Source organism: Pipistrellus hanaki (genome assembly GCF_964339955.1).
Source record: "Pipistrellus hanaki genome assembly, chromosome: 6".
NCBI lineage: Eukaryota > Metazoa > Chordata > Mammalia > Chiroptera > Vespertilionidae > Pipistrellus > Pipistrellus hanaki.
Window position 1 is genome coordinate 66,857,145 of NC_140508.1, and position 13,533 is coordinate 66,870,677.

Sequence of the window (13,533 nt, forward strand, 5' to 3'; positions counted from 1 at the left end):
TCAATGAAAAAAAATATTTTTTTAAAAGATGAAGAAACTGCCAAAACCGGTTTGGCTCAGTGGATAGAGCATCGGTCTGTGGACTGAAGAGTCCCAGGTTCGATTCTGGTCAAGGGCATATACATTGGTTGCGGGCACATCCCTGGTGCGGGGGGTGCAGGAGGCAGCCGGTCGATGTTCCTCTGTCATCGATGTTTCTAACTTTCTATCCTTCTCCCTTCCTTTCTGTAAAAAATCAATAAAATATATTTTATAAATAAAGAAATAAATAAAAGATGAAGAAACTGAGGCAAATTGACTTTCCCAAAGTCCACAGCTAAAAAACAGAGGAGCTGGATTTAAAGCCAAGTTGGTGTAATAGTAGATTTCATTCAGCTTACCAGCAGGGTGCTGGGGCAAAATAGCACAGTCCATTCATTCATTCATTCAACACTCATGCGTTTGCCAAATGTTGGCTAAATCTTAACTTGTACTTTGGCATATGCCTCGAAGTCTGGATACAAAGCAAAAGCCATAGGTTGTCGGAAGGTCACTCAGAAATCTGGACCAGCACTTTCATGTTCCAGATGGGTAGTAGTCTGAGGCTGTGAGGCTTACCCTGGGTCATGCAGACAGGGCCAGAACAAGGAGATCTCTGGACGTCCTGTATCCTCCACTGTTCTTAGACTCTGTGTGCATGTCCTCCTACAGTCTCTGCGAGGTCATCAAACTCCTGCTTGCACAGATTCAGTAACAGGAAGCTCATTACCTCCTGAGGTTGCCCGTCCTGTTATTGTTCAACCATGACTCTTAAGAACTTCCTCCTTATAGTGAACCAGATGCCATTCAGTTCAAGTATCCTTGAGCAAGCCCTGGGTGCTGGGAAATGCCATGGTGAACTGGACACCGTCTCTGGTGGAACTCAGAGCAGGTCGTGATTATGTGGCCTGCTCAGTGCTATGACTGAGGAGCCACCGTGGCCTGGCTGTAGGGGAGAAGTGGTCCTGGAGAAAGTGATGTTAAAACTGAGAATGGCCGAAACCAGTTTGGCTCAGTGGATAGAGCATTGGCCTGCGGACTGAAAGGTCCCGGGTTCGATTCCAGTCAAGGGCATGTACCTTGGTTGCGGGCACATCCCCAATAAGGGGTGTGCAAGAGGCAGCTGATCGATGATTCTCTCTCATCGATGTTTCTAACTCTCTATCCCTCTCTCTTCCTCTCTGTAAAAAATCAATAAAATATATGGAAAAACAAAACAAAACTGAGAACAATGATAGGGAAATAGGCAGATGAAAAAAGGAAAGATAGGAAGTCCTGGAAGAAAAAAACAGCGTGTGTGAAGGCCTGGCGGCTATGAAGGGTGATGCTTGGAGCTGTATTTTAGTCTGACCAGGGGTAAGTAGGACCTGGCTCGGCTGCACTGAGGTTGGACCTTATCTATTTCCCCGAATAAATGAAAGGGCAAATCAGTGAACAAATGATTGCTGAGTCCCACACCCTCTGTTCCAAAGGGATTATCTGGTTCTAATGGTTGTGTCCAAATTGGAATCCCTAGTTGTTGTTGCAACTTGGACCCCTGCCTGGCTGGGGGAGGCCTTATTTAGCCTGCCCGGCTCTGCTGAGCTTTCCTTAGGAATGTCTATATATAGGGGAAGAGGGCGGCCCAGTTGCTGCTGTCCATCTGCCTTCCTTGGTGTCCAGCCCCCCTTTCACTGGCCCCAGAATCTGTGCTCGGTCGTCTCACTGCTCTGTCTGTTGACTTAGCCATTGACCATGAGCATTGCCTACCCCCCAACACCCAGCCTGGGCCCTGTGGATTCTCAGGCAGGGATCCCTTGGGACTTAACCTGATCTACCCACCTCTTCACTCTCCAGGTGGCCTGCTGAGCACCTCCAGACTTCTTCACTGAGCTCTGGCAAGGGGCCACCGACCCCATCATCTACTTAGAGAACCTTCCCCTGGCCCCTTCCTCCCCAAGAATCTGAGTCCCAAAAATCCTTTTCCTGCAGAAGGTCAACTTGAGAGAAGAATCTGCTTTCAATGTTGATTTCTCCTCCAAGTGCACACCCTGTGTCTGGACCCCTACGGACATTTCTCCTGGATGGGTCCTCAAGGACTGTCTGTCCCAACTTCCCCTCAGTCAAGATTAATAAGAATCACCAACATGACTACAGTCCTTTACGATTTACAAAGCTCCCCAATAAAGAGGGAATAATAATAGTTGCCACCTCATAGGGTGAGGGAGCACTAGATGAGATCATGTGGCTAAAATGCTTAGCACAGTCTGTGGGATGTCAGAGGTTCAATAACTGTGATTGTCACTTCCTCTCCTCCTGCCCTCTGCCCCTGACCATGGTTCAAAGACAGGACATTGAATTTGCCAACTACCAATCCTATGCAACTGGCACAAGCTAGGTGACTTATACCCGGGCTGTCATATGCCACAGCCTCGCTGAGGAGATTATGCTGATCCCTATCTCACAGATAAGGAAGCTGAAGTTCAGGGCGGCACTGGGGTTTGGACTCCAAGGCCTGTGCTCGCCCCATTCCACATGGACCCTCACTTTTCTCCATTCTGATGGTCCTTACCCATCTTGGAGCAAGTGTATGTCTTGAAGGAAGGTCGCTAAGGCAGTGGAACAGGGCGGGCTCTCCTCACAAGAATCTAGGACGTCAAGGCCTGCCACCTGCTCCGAGGTTTCAATTTCTCCACAAGGGCCCTTGGCTAAATTAGGTAATGGGCTAGGACACTGGAAGGAGGGGGAGCTCTCTGACCCCAGGATCTGATTGGCTAGGGCATCCAGTCCCGGGGAGGAGTGGGTGCCCCTACAAATCCCGGGGCTGGCGCAGGCAGCACATTCCTGGGTGGTGGAGTGCAGAGGAAGTGGCCTGTGGCAGAGGCGTCCCTGTGAATAGCAACCATGGTAAGGACAAGAAGGGACTTCATCCCTTTGCTTACTGGAACGTGTCTGGCGCTCGTTCAGGCCAGATCTGGGTGTTCCGTGGGGCAGGAACTTGAACACTTGAGGATGGAACATGATGGTTCCTAAAACCCAGGAGAAAGCCTGGGAAGAAAGCCTTGGACTTCTCTCTAAAGGGCAGGGCTGGGATTCAGTAGACATTGATCTTGCCAATGTCTACTGAATCCCTGCAGAACTTCTGAGACTTCCAGCAATGTTAGTCACAGAACTCTGAGGGGTGTATGTGTCTCAGCTTGTGTCTACCTTAGCTGAGACCCCCGGGGCCAGAGTGAGTCACCCAGGAAATTGGTGGCCGGGACTTGCTGGAAGCCTGGCCAAGCCCTCCCATGGCCCGTGAGAGAAGAAAGGTTCCTCTGGAGATGGGAGCCCTGCCGGGCCTCGAGCCAGCTCAGGTGCAGGAGCCCCAGAACTCCACATTGATGAGGAGGGGCAGAGGCGACAGACCAGAGTTAGGGAGACCTCAGCCTCCGGGAGAGGCGTTCTGATTTGGAGCCATCGCCTTCCTCTGAGATCCCCTCCCCACTGCACTTCAAGGTGTAACTAAACACTGGAGGCCAGCTGCTGTTGCCCTCGCCAGACTAAAATTAGCCTGCCCTCCTGGCAAGGGCAAGGAGGGACACAGGGTAGGGAGAAGGAGGAGGTCCAGCACCCATGGAACTGAAGAACTTGGACACTTCAGCCGATCCCCACCACCAGGTGCAGCCCCAAGCCCCTACCCAAATGCCTTGGCTTAGATGTCATCAGAAACCCCCCTCAAAGTATCGTTTTCACCCTCGCAAGGCCCCCATCATGTTCTGCCCCACGTGAATGGCATTTACTTCTGTGACTGCATCACACCATGGACGCTTAAAATCTCCGTCTCTGCTAGTCCCCAGAGGGAGGATTGATGTGTCCGACTCTGCTTGGTGGTCCCAGTGCCTGGCCTATGGTCTGACACTTGTAGATGCTGAATAACTTGGTGCTGCGTTACTTAGTGAGAACATTCATTGAGCACCTATTAAAGTACTGGGCACACGTCAGCAGATGATTGGATCACAAAACTATGGTACATCTACACAATGGAATACTATGCAGCCATAAAAAATAAGGAATTCTCATCATTTGCAGCAACCTGGATAGAACTAGAGAACATCATGCTGAGTGAAGTAAGCCAGTCAATGAAAGAGAAATACCACATGACCTCACTCATTTATGGATATTACAGAACATTATAAACTGATGAACCAAAAGTCAGATATAAAGACAGTAAAGCAACAAGCAGACTGTAAAATTACAGCGGTGAGGGTAGGGAGATCTGGGGGAGATAAGAGATCAACCGAAGGACTTGTATACATGCATATAAGTACAACCAATGGACACAAAACTCTGGGGAGGGAAGGTATGTATGGGGGGGGGCAATGTTAAAATATGTACACAGATAATAAGTTAAAAAAATATTTAAAAAATAAAAATAAAATAAAGTACTGGGCATTGTTAGGAGCTGGGGAAAATGGGGAAGTCATGCTGGAATGGTGTCCATTTTATAAAGTCCTTTCACAGCCCTGACTCCATTTCATCCTTGCAAAGCTTTTGAGAAGAGGTGAGGGTGTTGTAAGGTTTGAGGCACAGGAAACTGATCACCAAGAAGTTTTAAAGTAAAGTTTATTCCCCAGTAATGAGCGGGACTCATTACGGAGGTAGAGAAATCAGAATTGAAGGAGGTGAGAGGGGGGATGAACACAGCCGGGCTGCCACCTGGACATGGAGGATCAGCAGCACGTGGCTGGTCTGGGGGTCTTTTTAAAGGGGAGGAACAGGAGAGGGTTGGACCCAGGGCAGAACAGGAAGGGGTGGGCTCCAGGACACTTGCAGGCGCTGATTGATGGCTCAATGTCTTGGAGATGTCACTGTGACAGATGCCAGTAATGTCATAACTCCGCCCACCTATTGGGAGGAGGGAGAACCTTATATTCCAGACTCTTTGATTATATTTTAAAAAATTGAAAGTCTGGGCAGGATTCAGGGGCTTTGCAGATGCTTGCATCGGCTCTGGGCTTCCCCCCCTGCCTCTCCGGCCTCTTGGTGATGGGGGGCGGCGAAATGGTCTAACTGCTTCTTTGCTGACCAGGGGGCGAAGAGAGTGGGGGGTGTCGGAGGCCAGGTCAGGCGGAGGCAGGGTTGGAGGGCAGCCGAGTGTAGGGTTGGAGCAGGAGCTGGTTTACAGTCACCCGAGACATTTCAGTGATCTGGGAGCTAATGAATTTGAGGAGGCAGGGAGCTAGGGGAAAAAAGACTCAGATGAGAATTAGGGGCCCTTTTAGGCGTAGGATCCAGGTAGCTAATGGGCTTTGGAGCCAGCCGAAAAGAGAGTTGTCCCGGGAGTGTTTTGCACATAATTCTTCACACAGCTTAGTCAGGGTCTGCACGTTCTGTTCACCACTTCGGTCTCGTTGGTGTAGTAGCATCATTCTTCTTGAAGGGAACATGCAGGTTCCTCCTCTTTCCGCAGTAAGAAGGCCTAGGGCCCTTGGGTTCTGTAGGGCTATTTGGGCTACTGATGTTACTTGCCGCTGCAGGGAAGCTAAAGAGGTAGTGGTAGACTCCAGGGCTACTGGAGTTTGTCACTGAAATCCTGAGCAGAGATTATGCTGTTACCTGGGGCCCCCCCAGCTAGGCCTATTGAGGTAGCGATATTTACCCCCAACATGACAGGGAGGAAGGCGGCCCGGTGGGCTCGGGGGTGGGATGAAGGGAGCAACCAGGCGAGCTCCGACTCTCCACACAAGGTTAGTTGGGGAACTACTGTGACCATGAAGCCAGGCCCGGGGTCAGAGGAGTTTATGCAGCTGCTTACGGTGCCGTTGCACCAAAAGAAGGAGCCCGGGCTGGCCTTGGTGGTACTGGCTGTGGTGTGGCTTTGGGTACAGTTCCAGGTGACCCGTCCCCCAGTTTCCGGGTTGCTGGTCTGGTAGCATATCCGTGGGGGCAAGCTGGGTTCTGGAGTTTCGGGTTTCCAGAGGGGAATGCCAGTCAGGGGAGGCTGACACTCACCGTGTCCTTGGGTTCCTGGAGGAGTCATGAGTGAGATGGCAGCCAGCAAAGATCTTCGGAGAGAGACACATAAAAAGCAGTGCCAGAAATTGGGCAGGGTGCGGGTCTCGTTAAGGAATAGTAAAGTGTGCTGGATAAGTTGGAGCCAAGAAGACAGGACTTCTACCTGGGGGGGAATCAGGCAGCTTCCCTTTAAGGGACTGTTCAGCCTGTAGGATGCTGTTGGAGACCTGGATTTGGGCCTCCTGGGCCGTGGCATACTCCCGGGAGATATAATGGTCCCTTAAGGGGTTGAGCTCCAACCACTCCAATACAGTTTTCCCATAATGCCCGCAACCCACCGCTGGTCCCAGGGTCCCGGACCCTGATGTTGAAGGTCCCGTCCTTCCAGAAAAAGGGGCCAGACCTGACCTCATTGTAGGCATCATGGATGACACAACCTGACCAGCGGGAACCCCCATAGGTGTTGACATGTCGATCACACCTGTCTGGGTTCCACTGATCGTAAGCAGAGCAGGCATATGGTCGGCCACTGTTGGACACGGAGGTTGACAGCAATCAGGATCTCTGCCTGGTGTCTGACCAGAGGGCTGTCCTGAGCTCCTACCTGCCAGGTGACGCGTGTGCTGTCCTTGCCATAGGTTTCACGAGGTGGCCCAGAGCTGGGAGGAGGAAGAGGGGGAGGGCGACTAAGGCGGGCCTTCGTGGGGCCCAACACCTCACATTTATAGAAGTGATGCTGCTCCGGGGTCCTCTTGAGTCTGGAGAGGTGATGCCACGATGGATCGCCAAGTAGTCTGGCTGCGGTGGGGGGAACTGAGTTTCCGGGCTGGAGCGGTGGTCCTCGGGAGGCTTGGTCAGCTGGTCCTGGCCTGGGCAGAAACTGTCAGCATGTTCCCGGAGCAGCTGCCTGGGGTGGGGCAGCTGTACACGTGGAGCAGGAAGAGAGGCACTCAGGGCCTCTGAAAACCTCGGGTTTCTGCACCAAGATGTAAGGTTTGAGGTGCAGGAAACTGATCACCAAGGAGTTTTAAAGTAAAGTTTATTCCCCAGTAATGAGCGGGACTCATTACGGAGGTAGAGAAATCAGAATTGAAGGAGGTGGGGGGGGGGATGGACCCAGCCGGGCTGCCACCTGGACATGGAGGATCAGCAGCACGTGGCTGGTCTGGGGGTCTTTTTAAGGGGAGGAACAGGAGAGGGTTGGGCCCAGGGCAGAACAGGAAGGGGTGGGCTCCAGGACACTTCGGCAGGCGCTGATTGATGGCTCAATGTCTTGGAGATGTCTCTGTGACAGATGCCAGTAATGTCATAACTCCACCCACCAGTTGAGAGGAGGGAGAACCTTATAGGGGTGAGGGGACATTAAGTAACTTGCCTAAGGTTACGGGGCTGGGGGGTTGCTGATTTGACCTCTGATGGACAAGTGAGAAAGCCTTGGGCATAATCTGTTTCCGCTCTAGCTCTCCAAAAGGAGTTGGGGGCTGTGGGAGCAGGCCGGAGGGGTGTTTGGAGGAGTTTGGAGCTTGTCTCTTGGAGGATCAATGGGCACAAACAGAGGTGGGGGTTGAAGAGGAGAGGGTTAAGGCGGAACTGCACCCTCTGACTCTGAGTCTCCTGCAGACGGACCAGCAGGCTGAGGCCCGGTCCTACCTCAGCGAGGAGATGATCGCTGGTGAGTGGGGGTGGGCAGGCTGTCTGTCTGTCTGTCTGTCTGTCTGTCTGTCTGTCTGTCGGGGTGGTGTGTGCTGGGGACCTCTGGTTTCCCCCGCGGGTGGGAGGGTAGCAGATGCGGGGCTGGCTCACTTCAGCCCTCTGCCTTCCTTCCCTCCGCAGAGTTCAAGGCCGCCTTCGACATGTTCGACGCTGACGGTGGCGGGGACATCAGCGTCAAGGAGCTGGGAACGGTGATGAAGATATTGGGCCAGACGCCCACCAAAGAGGAGCTGGATGCCATCATTGAGGAGGTAGACGAGGATGGTGAGCGCGGAGCACCCTGAGGCGGGGCACCAGGGTGCCAGGGAGCCAGGGTGCCGGGCGAGGCGAGCACCCAGGCTCACGCCCCGCCCGCTCCCCGCAGGCAGCGGCACCATCGACTTCGAGGAGTTCTTGGTGATGATGGTGCGCCAGATGAAAGAGGACGCGAAGGGCAAGAGCGAGGAGGAGCTGGCCGAGTGCTTCCGCATCTTCGACCGGTGCGTGGGGGGCCGGGAGCACGGGGTGGAGGGGCCTGGGAGCCTGGGGGCCTGGGGGGCAGGTACAGGGAGGGGGCGCCCCGCGTAGCCAGCGCCCGCCGGCCCAGAGCCCGCCCCGACCCTCCGCCCTCAGGAACGCCGACGGCTACATCGATGCTGAGGAGCTGGCCGAGATCTTCAAGTCCTCCGGGGAGCACGTGACGGAGGAGGAGATCGAGTCCCTTATGAAGGACGGCGACAAGAACAACGATGGCCGCATCGACTTCGACGGTGAGGCCCCGGGAGCAGGGTGGGCGGCGGGCACCGAGCCACGCGGACCGCCCGGGGCGGGGCGGGCGGGGCAGGGGCCCCCGCCGGCTTCGTGCAATGCATCACTTCCCGCCCAGGCACCCCCGATCCCCCCGGCGTGGCCTGATGCTGCACCCCGGTGCAGGCTCCGCGCCCCGCGGGGCCCTGACCGCTGTCCCCCTCCCCCGCAGAGTTCCTGAAGATGATGGAGGGCGTGCAGTAAGAGGTCGGCGCCGCCTCGGCCGGGACCGCGCGGCCCCCGGACTTAGGAGAGGCTCCGCCACCGGTGTCATTCCCACCCTAGAGCGTGGCGCGGCCTCTCCTCGGATCCCCTTCTGGGAGGAATAAAAGCAAACGTTGCAAAGCGCGTGGCCTGAGTGCGGGGGCGGGAGGGACCGAGGAGCGGGTGCCAGGAGCCACCCGGCTGCAAGTTCGCGGCTGGCCGCCCGCCGCTGGCGCCGGGCCTGGGCCGCCGGGCGGGCTGGCTGCTCAGGCGCAGCGGGAAGGCCGCGGAGGTTTCCATCTGAGTCAGGAGGAGCCACGGCCTGCGGGTGGGGTGAAGGCGGGGCAGAAGGCTGGACTGGGGGCGGGGCGGAGTGTTGACACTCAGTCCCCACTGTCCCTCCTTTCTGGGGCGCAGGCTGCCGGGCTGGGAGAGGGGGAGTGGGTGTCCATCCGTCCCAGGCAGCATTATTCCCGCTTGATCTTTTCCACCTCGTCTGTTCTGAGCGCCTCCAGGTCTGCTGGTGATGGTAGGAGAGGGTGGGGACTCAGCCAGGAGGGAGGTTCTGCCCTCATCCTGCATCTCCACCCTGGATCCCTGCCTTCGCCTGGTCCCCCAGCTTTCTGGCCCCTCCAGTGCGTTCAGCAGTGAGCCATCAGCATGATCTAGCTAAAATGAAATCTGGCCTGGCCACTCCCCTGTTGAAAGGACTTCAAGGCTCTCCATTGTTTCTAGAATCAAATCCAAATTCTCCTCCCCCTCCGCCCCTCCGTCCCTTGCTTCTCACAGCTGCCTTTTCCCTCATGGGCTCCACTGGGCCATTTCTCATTCCGGCTATGGACAGAGGGGGTGCACTTTGAAGCCTTTGGGCCTTTGCACATGCTGTTTTCCTTCCTTGGAATGCCCTTCCTCCTCTAACAAGTCTCGCAAATTCTTCAACGCAGTTCAGATAACAATAATTGATCGGCTGACTCCCAATAAATAAAACAGGATTTTTTATTTTATCATCATAAAATATCTGAATTTTAAACAGCTTCCTTGACTGGGGTTTCACATAATCAACTAGCTTCACCATGAATATCCATATGTTTTACCAGTTCAAACTTGGGCTTTTTCAACACTTCGACTTTTCTAACAAAGACATAATGGAAGGGGCAAATAGATTGACAAGGCTTTTCTGTCTTTTCCCATATTGTCTGGAATCAATTCATTGACCACCTCTTTTAAGTCATTTGTCTGCACCTCTCAGATCATGATTTCCAGCATCTTCTGGATTTGGCAGACCTCTTAATGCTGAGCTCTTATAAGAGGCTTCCTAATATGATTGCTGCATTTTTTAGTAAAACCAATACAGAACAGATAGAGCAAATAGCCATCAGTAGTCTTGACATCAACAAGGGCTTCAATCATGCTCTGCCATTTCTTGACCATGGAGCACATTTCGTCACAGGTAAGATCCACCCCATGGAAATTTGGCAGTTTTTTCCCTGAACATCCTCAGTAATTAGTTTCAATTTTTAAAATGCAACTTTATCATTCTGTAGATCAGCTAGGCTCACTTCAAAAACATGGTCCTTGCGACCATCGGATGTGATTTTGGTTCCTTGAATTCTCCTGACTAGTGTTTTCCCAGTATTTCTTGTATTGAATATAGCGGGTGTTTCACATCATACCAATCTTGCTTAGAAAACCAATCAGCCATTTTCTTCTGGGCTGCAAAGTCCTTGCTGCCTTTGTAAGGCACTTGTTCTTGCCCACTGCCATGGTGCTGCTTAGAGTCAAAAGGTCAACACACCGGTACTAAGTGTACGAGGCTTCTTGTTGCAATTTAAAAAATCTAAATCAAACCGACTTACACCAGGAAGGGATTTGTTGGTTCATGTAACTGAGATGCCAAGGTATGAGTCTCAATGTCACTTCTCTTAGCTCTTTGTCTCTGCTCGGTTTTCTTCCATCTGCAGCTGTCTCCACCAGCATCTCAGGCTGGCTCCTCCTCTTTTAGCAACCTAATAGGTAAAGTAATTTCACTTTCTCCTAGTGATAATTCCAGGGAACACTGATTGGTTCTGAACTACAGTGGAGAGCTGAGTCCCTGTGACTGACGAAAGGTAGGCCATGTGACCATCTGGGGGACCAAGCACCGTGATCAAGAACCAGATGGGGAGGCTTCCCAAGGCAGGCAAAGTATGTCCACCTGCTCAGCTGAATGGCTCAGTTGGTTGAGCGCCAAAAATTTTCTGGTTTGATTCTGGTCAGGGCACATACCTGGATTGTGAGTTCAATCCCTGGTTGAGGCACATACAGCTTTCTCTCTCTCTGTCTCTCTCTCTCTCTCTCTCTCTCTCTCTCTCTCTCTTTCTCTCTCTCATCTTTCTCTCTCTCCAAGTTCTCAGGTGAGGATCAAAAAATTTTAAAAAATACATACACCTGTACCAGCATTAGCGCCAGGTTCTGAGCTCTAACCCAGACATCCTCTAACCCAGTGATGTGCAAGTTGGAGAGCATTGGAATCACCAGGAGAGATTGTTGGGGCCAAGAATTTGTATTTGTAACAAATTCCAGGTGACAACTGTGCTGCCAGGACTTCTGGAGAACACTGCCCTACACTCTGAACTAGACCACGCAATGACAGCATCTGGGAGCTGATGAGAAATGTAGAAGCTCAGGCCCTACTCCAGATAAACTCAACCAAAATTTTCATTTGGCTCAGCCAGGCTTGGCTCAAGAGGTCACCAGTTGATTCCTCCTGGTCAAGAGCATATCCCTGAGTTGTGGGCTTGATCCCCAGAATCGGTTGTGCAGGAGGCAGCCAATCAATGATTCTTTCTCATCATTGATGTTTCTCAACCTCTTCCTTCTCTGAAATCAACCCAGTTCAGATAACAATAATTGATCAGCCATTTGCACAAAGCTTTGCCTTCTACTTATAAGGCTCCTCAACTTGCCCTGGCCAGGGTCTCAGTGGTCAGAGTGTTGGCCTGTGCACCAAAGGGTCTCAGGATCCTGGGTTGCAGGCTTGATACCCAGCCCATCAGGAGGCAACCCATTAATGTCTCTCTCACATCGATGTGTTTCTCTTTCCCAGCCGCACTCCCCTTTCAACTCTCTCTGAAAAATCAATGAAAAAAAAATCCTTAGGTGAGTATTAAAAAAAATTCTTTTTAGCCGAAACCAGTTTGGCTCAGTGGATAGAGCATCGGCCTGCGGACTGAAAGGTCCCGGGTTCGATTCCTGTCAGGGCATGTACCTTGGTTGCGGGCACATCTCCAGTAGGGGGTGTGCAAGAGGCAGCTGATCGATGATTCTCTCTCATTGATGTTTCTAACTCTCTATCCCTCTCTCTTCCTCTCTGTAAAAAATCAATAAAATATATATTAAAAAAAACACACAAAAAAACAAAACAAAAACAACTGAGAACGATGATAGGGAAGTAGGCAGATGAAGAAAGGGAAGACGGGAAGTCCTGGAAGGAAAAAACAGTGTGTGTGAAGGCCTGGTGGCTTTGAAGGGTGATGCTTGGAGCCGTATTTTAGTCTGACCAGGGGTAAGTAGGACCTGGCTCGGCTGCACTGAGATTGGATTGGACCTTATCTATTTCCCTGAATAAATGAAAGGAAAAATTAGTGAACAAATGATTGCTGAGAGTCCCACACCCTCTGTTCCAAAGGGATCATCTGGTTCTAATGGTTGTGTCCAAATTGGAATCCCTAGTTGTTGTTGCAACTTGGCCCCGTGCCTGGCTGGGGGAGGCCTTATTTAGCCTGCCCGGCTCTGCTGAGCTTTCCTTAGGAATGTCTATATATAGGGGAAGAGGGCGGCCCAGTTGCTGCTGTCCATCTGCCTTCCTTGGTGTCCAGCCCCCCTTTCACTGGCCCCAGAATCTGCGCTCGGTTGTCTCACTGCTCTGTCTGTTGACTTAGCCATTGACCATGAGCATTGCCTACCCCCAACACCCAGCCTGGGCCCTGTGGATTCTCAGGCAGGGATCCCTTGGGACTTAACCTGATCTACCCACCCCTTCACTCTCCAGGCGGCCCACTGAGCACCTCCAGACTTCTTCACTGAGCTCTGGCAAGGGGCCACCTACCCCATCATCTACTTAGAGAACCTTCCCCTGGCCCCTTCCTCCCCAAGAATGTGAGTCCCAAAAATCCTTTTCCTGCAGAAGGTCAACTTGAGAGAAGAATCTGCTTTCAATGTTGATTTCTCCTCCAAGTGCACACCCTGTGTCTGGACCCCTACGGACATTTCTCCTGGATGGGTCCTCAAGGACTGTCTGTCCCAACTTCCCCTCAGTCAAGATTAATAAGAATCACCAACATGACTACAGTCCTTTACGATTTACAAAGCTCCCCAATAAAGAGGGAATAATAATAGTTGCCACCTCATAGGGTGAGGGAGCACTAGATGAGATCATGTGGCTAAAATTTTAGCACAGTTTGTGGGATGTCAGAGAGGTTCAATAACTGTGATAGTCACTTCCTCTCCTCCTGCCCTCTGCCCCTGACCATGGTTCAAAGACAGGACATTGCACTTGCCAACTACCAATCCTATGCAACTGGCACAAGCTGGGTGACTTATACCCGGGCTGTCATATGCCACAGCCTCGCTGAGGAGATTATGCTGATCCCTATCTCACAGATAAGGAAGCTGGAGTTCAGGGCGGCACTGGGGTTTGGACTCCAAGGCCTGTGCTCGCCCCATTCCACATGGACCCTCACTTTTCTCCATTCTGATGTCCTTACCCATCTTGGAGCAAGTGTATGTCTTCAAGGGAGGTTGCTAAGGCAGTGGAACAGGGCGGGCTCTCCTCACAAGAATCTAGGACGTCAAGGC

At 52.3% G+C, this 13,533-nt stretch overlaps 1 protein-coding gene and 1 pseudogene across 2 annotated transcripts; one reads left to right on the forward strand and one right to left on the reverse strand.

Moving 5' to 3' along the window:
- The first annotated feature begins 2,780 nt into the window (after positions 1-2,780).
- LOC311625000 (troponin C, skeletal muscle-like) lies at positions 2,781-8,838 on the forward strand. The gene is made up of 6 exons (XM_084888764.1): positions 2,781-2,904; positions 7,615-7,666; positions 7,828-7,971; positions 8,072-8,186; positions 8,320-8,456; positions 8,666-8,838. The coding sequence occupies exons 1-6, from the start codon at positions 2,902-2,904 to the stop codon at positions 8,695-8,697; spliced, it is 483 nt and encodes a 160-aa protein (XP_084744890.1). The 5' UTR covers positions 2,781-2,901; the 3' UTR covers positions 8,698-8,838.
- A 233-nt stretch (positions 8,839-9,071) lies between these two features.
- Positions 9,072-13,506, reverse strand: LOC311624993 (small ribosomal subunit protein eS1-like; annotated as a pseudogene). The gene has a single exon. The product of its transcript is annotated as a small ribosomal subunit protein eS1-like (transcript).
- Between the last annotated feature and the right edge of the window lie 27 nt (positions 13,507-13,533).